General features: G+C 56.8%; 1 protein-coding gene across 1 annotated transcript; it reads right to left on the bottom strand.

Annotated features, from left to right (window-relative positions):
- Positions 1-2,615: 2,615 nt before the first annotated feature.
- On the bottom strand, positions 2,616-5,388 carry LOC144309581 (testis-specific Y-encoded protein 3-like). Its single transcript, XM_077890662.1, has 6 exons — positions 4,902-5,388; positions 4,099-4,176; positions 3,826-3,937; positions 3,537-3,682; positions 3,359-3,443; positions 2,616-2,638 (listed from the first exon to the last, which is right to left on the bottom strand). The coding sequence occupies exons 1-6, from the start codon at positions 5,274-5,276 to the stop codon at positions 2,616-2,618; spliced, it is 819 nt and encodes a 272-aa protein (XP_077746788.1). The 5' UTR covers positions 5,277-5,388.

The following is a 5,388-nucleotide window of genomic DNA, read 5'->3' as shown; positions in this document are numbered from 1 at the left end:
GTGCTGGTGTCCCGGCGTTTCATTGCATCTGAGTCTTTGGGGTAAACTCCAACAGTGCAATTGCTGGGTCGTAGGGCAGGTCTATTTGCAACTCTTTGAGGAACCTCCACACAGTTTTCCAGAGTGGCTGCACCAGTTCACATTCCCACAAAGAGTGTACGAGGGTTCGCTTTTCTCCGCATCCTCTCCAACATTGGTTGTTTCCTGCCTTGGTAATGTTCCCCATTCTCACTGGTGTGAGGTGGTATCTCATTGTTTTTTGATTTGTATGTCCCTGATGGCAAGTGATGCGGAGCATTTTCTCATGTGCATGTTGGCCATGTCTATGTCTTCCTCTGTGAGATCTCTCTTCATGTCTTTTGCCCATTTCATGATTGGATTGTTTGTTTCTTTGGTGTTGAGTTTAATAAGTTCTTCATAGATCTTGGAAACTAGCCCTTTATCTGATAGGTCATTTGCAAATATCTTCTCCCATTCTGTAGATTGTATCTTAGTTTTGTGTTACCTGTATCCTTTGCTGTGCAAAAGCTTCTTATCTTGATGAAGTCCCAATAGTTCATTTTTGCTTTTGTTTCTCTTGCCTTCATGGTTGTATCTTGCAAGAGGTTACTGTAGCCAAGTTCAAAAAGGGTGTTGCCGGTATTCTCCTCTAGGATTTTGGTGGAAACTTTTCTCACGTTTAGATCTTTCATCCATTTTGAGTTTATCTTTGTGTATGCTGAAAGAGAGTGGTTCAGTTTCCTTCTACTCCAGAAATGTGAGAGGAGTCGGAACAAGGCTTTTCTGGCATGGACCTTAAAGATGCATCACAGAGAGGATTGGAGAGAGTCCTTGCCGTGTAAAGTTCCCTTGATGGTACACACCAGGAGCAAAGGAACAGCAGCCACCACGAGAGGAGCCGGAGCAAGGCTCAGATCATGACCCCTATTATCCATATTGAATAACAACCTTCATGTCTAGGCCGAAAGATAAATAGCGCACTGAAACTTAGGGCATTGGTGAAAATGTGTTGTTGTTGGAGAAAAGGAAGAGATTTTGTAAAATATCTATTCAGGGGGAGGGACAGGCATGAGTGCCGTTGTTGGAGGAACGTTGGAGGAAGAATCAGGAGACTTCTCAGTCCAGAGCCTTGAGAGCTGACCACGCTGTCTGCCTGGGAGGCACAGAGCAGGGTATGACGTGATCAATTTCCCATCCCTGGCGTTTTTGCCCAAAAAGAGAGCACAACTCCTATCTACACACGAGAAAGCATCAGATACATGTGAACTGAGAGACAGTCTACAATTATCGGTTGCTAGTATTCTTCAAAATTGTCAACATCTTCAACAATTAGGAAAGACAAAAGAAGTGTCACGGAAACGAAAGCCATGTGACAACTAAGTGTAATGTGCTATCACACACAGGTGTCCAGCGGAAGAAGCACCTTCCTTGGAAAACCTGGCGGAATCTGAGTGCCGTCTGTAGTTTAGTCCTAGTGTACACATGTGGGTCTCTTCGTTTTTATCATTGGAGCGTGGTCAGGAGATGTTCACCTCTGAGGGAGACGGATGAAGGGTGTACAGAAATTTTCTGCACTGCGTTTACAAGTCTGCACTTTGAAAATCATCCCGACCAATGCAGTACCTTGTGGTCTCAGCTATGTATTTCAAGGGTTTGGGTTGATTCTGCCTTGCATTTTTTTATGTTTTATAGAGGGTGGCTGTTCAGGTTACCTGCTCTTTCTCTGTTGTTGGAAATAAAAGCACTCATCTACCAAAAAATGAATGAATGAATGAATGAATGAATGAATGACAAAATCAATCAATCAATGAATCAATGAATCAGTCAGTCAATCAATCGAGGACGTCTGGCCGGAGGCAGGCGGCAGGCCATGCAGGAGCCCTTCCTTACTAGGCCTGGGGGAGGGCCCCGCATTCACTGGGCGGTGCCCCGGCCCCTGCGCCACGCTGTGCGGTTGTGTATCCCTCCTGGACCTGCACGATGGGGCAGGCAGTCCTAAGTGAGCCAGGTAGGATCTGGCTCCCACGGACACAGTCCCCCATCCACCACAGGCTCTCCTGCCACTCACCACCCTCAGCCACACAGCCAGGGTGGTGTGGAGTGTGCGGACCTTCAGGGGGATCGGGGGCCAGACCTCGTGCGCTCTGCGAGGTCTGCTGAGTCCCTGAGGCCTCTATGCTCCCTGCCCCTCCTTGACTGGAACCATATGGGACGCCTCGGGCCGCCACCAAACAAGTAGTGCACCCCGTTGCAACAGTACAGGCACTGGGTCCCGAAAGGAAAGAATTGGGGTCTCCTTCAGAGGCAGACGGACTCAGACGCCCAGCTCATCTTGGTTATTTTTATTTACTCAAATTCTCGTTCGTTTGTTTATTGATTGATTGATTGATTGATTGATTAGTGAGATGCATACACACAAACACAAACACACACAGGATCTTGTGTTTCTAACTTTTAATGAAAGTTACATGGCTCCTGGAGCCCCATCATGTGTCTGACGTGTCAGCACCACAGCGTCGTCCTCAGTGATCTCCTCTGCAGGAGAGCCGTGTTGACCGCTGGCATCCATCTGTATGTGTGCGACGGCTGTGGACAAGTGTGCCGTCGCCTCATATTCATCTCGGCATCTTGAAGCTCCCTGGCAGGGACAGAAACACCCAGGGCCTCAGGTACACGCAGAGACACAGACAGCCAGGCGGCCATGACACAAGTCTGTATGGTCTCTGGGCCAAGGGGCCGACGCACGAGTGATTCTCGGCCTGGCTCCAATGGCTATGATTCTCCTGGCCCCCGCAGCGCCCCCGCCCCGAGCACGGGGGGTTCTGCCTTTAGGTTTCCTCCACGCACGCGCCCACGGAATTCAAACTCGTGCTCCTTAATGTCGGCATGCTGGCCAGGGTTCTCTGTGTGCCTTTTGGGCGGCGGAGGGGACGCCAATGGAGACCGAGGGGATCGCTGCAGTGATTCCACCCCCGCCTAGCGCCTCGTTGCAAAGTTTCGCCTACGCACGGTGTCAAGGGCGGCAGGGACACCTTGGCCGTGCCCACACGTCTGGCGGTACTCGGGCACCGGAGGACGGGGTTCAGGGCCCCGCCAGGACCATTCGCACAGGCGGTGCGGCTCGGCTGGCTTTGTTTCTCTGGCACGGCTCATTGCAATGACAGAGCCCTTTCCCAATGTCTTGAGCTTCCCCAGGCACGAGCCCTTTGGCACGGCCCTTCCCCAGCCTCCCGGGTTCAGGGGGATGATGCCAACTTGACCTGGGGTCACTCCCCGTCAGGGCCACCCGCAGCCTCAGTGTGTCAGCCAAAGTCCCCCGAGATCCCCCCTTTCCACGCCCACACCCTCGGCTCCTCACCTGTCCTCCTGTGGCTTCCCTCTCCCGGCGCCTTCTTCCTCTCGTAGTACTTGAGGACATTGGGCCACAGGTCATCCATGATGAGCTGGCAGGAAAGAGAGAGCGGGACTCACATCCCCACCCGGAGCAGCTGGGGGACCCAGCGAGCTCACTGACCCAGTCTGTCACAGGGCCCCACCTCAGCGATCCTGCCTGACCCGGCAAGGTGGTGGCCACAGAACCAGTTGAAGAAGTTAAGGCCGTTGTCGTGGGTCTGGCGGCGGTAGGCCTCCCGTTCGTAGTGCTGCGACCACTGGATGGGAGTGGAGTGCGACGCTCTGTAGCCTGCAGGGCAACCGGCACGTGAGACGGTGCTGCACGGTGAACCCGGTTCCACCGTCCACCCGCCGCTTCCAGGCAGGCCTGCAGGCCGGCAGGCAGGCAGGCAGGCAGGCAGGCCGGCAGGCAGTCATGCCGAGCTGTCTTACCAGCAGCACTGACGACATACTCCTTCACGAGGACTTCGTTCTGGAAGTAGGAGTTCTTGCCAAAGAACAGCAGGATCCTGCGGCAGGCACTGGGAAAGGTGACTTCCTGCACCTGCCGACAAATGGGGGACACGGGGACGGGGTTGGGGGTTCCCGGGGAGCGTGGTGACACCTCTGTGCTGAGGCCTCCCCCTTGCAGCCTCAGCTCGCCAATCACGTGTCCTAGCCTCTCGCCTCCCGACCCAGGACCCTCTTCCGCGCCCTGGGCCTGACCTTCAGGTTCGTCATGAAGCGAAGCATGCGCAGATCTTGCTCACTGATCACGGCTGACAGCTGGGGGTGGTTCCCAAACTGCTTTAGGTCAAGGAGCCTTCCGGGGCTGGAGATGCGAGAGCTACAACAACACCGCAGGCCCGCACAGCAGCGTGGCCCTGGCGCCCCTGCCCTCCCGCCGGCTCCCGGGCCATCCGCACAGGCTGCACCGAGCACGGCCCGCTGGGCCTCGGGCTGCTGCCCATGTGCGCGCTGCCACGGGACGGGAGCTGTGTATCCCGAGACACGCCCCTCCCCGCACCCCGTCCACCGCACATGCCTGTGGGCCCACGGCAAGGCACAGTGGGCTGCTCCCGGGACGGCGCACGTCCCTGGCTCTGGGCGACCAGGTCAGAGGTGGGCACACGCAGCCCCCTGGCTGCAGCAGTGTGCCGAGCGAAAAGGGGCTTTGCGGGTAGCCGCGGCCAGTGCGGAGACCCTGCTGCCACTCCCACGTGTGACCCGGACCGCATGTCATCCCGCGCACTTGACACTCGCTGCCTCTGGGGACGATCCAGCCCAGGAGGAGCCCACCCTCAAGCGGGCTCCCAAGGCTGTGGTGATCACCGGGGCATGAGCGTCGTCGCCACTCCCACCCCGGGACAGGCGGGGAGCGTTCACCAATGCTGTCCGAGGGATGCCCATACCCCAAGCGCCCCTGCCCTCCTCATGGCCTGCTTGGCTCCGGCCCCCCCACCCCCAGCCCCCCACGTCCCCCCCACCCGCGTCACCTTGGGGTCCTTGCCCCACAGCAGCAAGGATACAGCCTTGGCCCAGAAGCCACGGATGCCCTGCATGTGGGCGCTTCGCTGTTGCAGGCGATGGTGCCTTCTCTGACCCAGCCTGAGCTGGAACGGAGCAAAGGAGCGCCTGCCTCTTCCATTGGTGGGCTCCATGTCTGCCCGCAGCGCCTCGAGAGCCTCCAGCGGGCACTCCAACGGACTCGGCCCTGCCTCTGGATGCTCTGACCCTTGCTGCTGCTCTTGCAGCTCCCTGGCGCCTTCCTCTCCCTGGCCCTCCTCCATGGCCTCCTCCGGCTTATGTGCCTCTTCCTGAAGATTCGCCTCCTCCTCCAGCATGTACTCCGTCTCAGACATGACGGCCTCCTCCTCAGCCTCCCCCTCTTCCTCGTGAGCCATCGCCACATCCTCGGCGTCGTCCTGCTCGGAGTCATCGTCCACCTCAGGCCTGTCGTCTTCAGTCTCCTCGTCGTCGTCAGTCCCGGTCTCCTCATCAGATTCCTCGGGGTCA

Source organism: Canis aureus, unplaced genomic scaffold (genome assembly GCF_053574225.1).
Source record: "Canis aureus isolate CA01 unplaced genomic scaffold, VMU_Caureus_v.1.0 ptg000087l_RagTag, whole genome shotgun sequence".
NCBI lineage: Eukaryota > Metazoa > Chordata > Mammalia > Carnivora > Canidae > Canis > Canis aureus.
The sequence above is the reverse complement of the archived record's forward strand: the minus strand, read 5'-3'. Positions and strand labels throughout refer to the sequence as shown.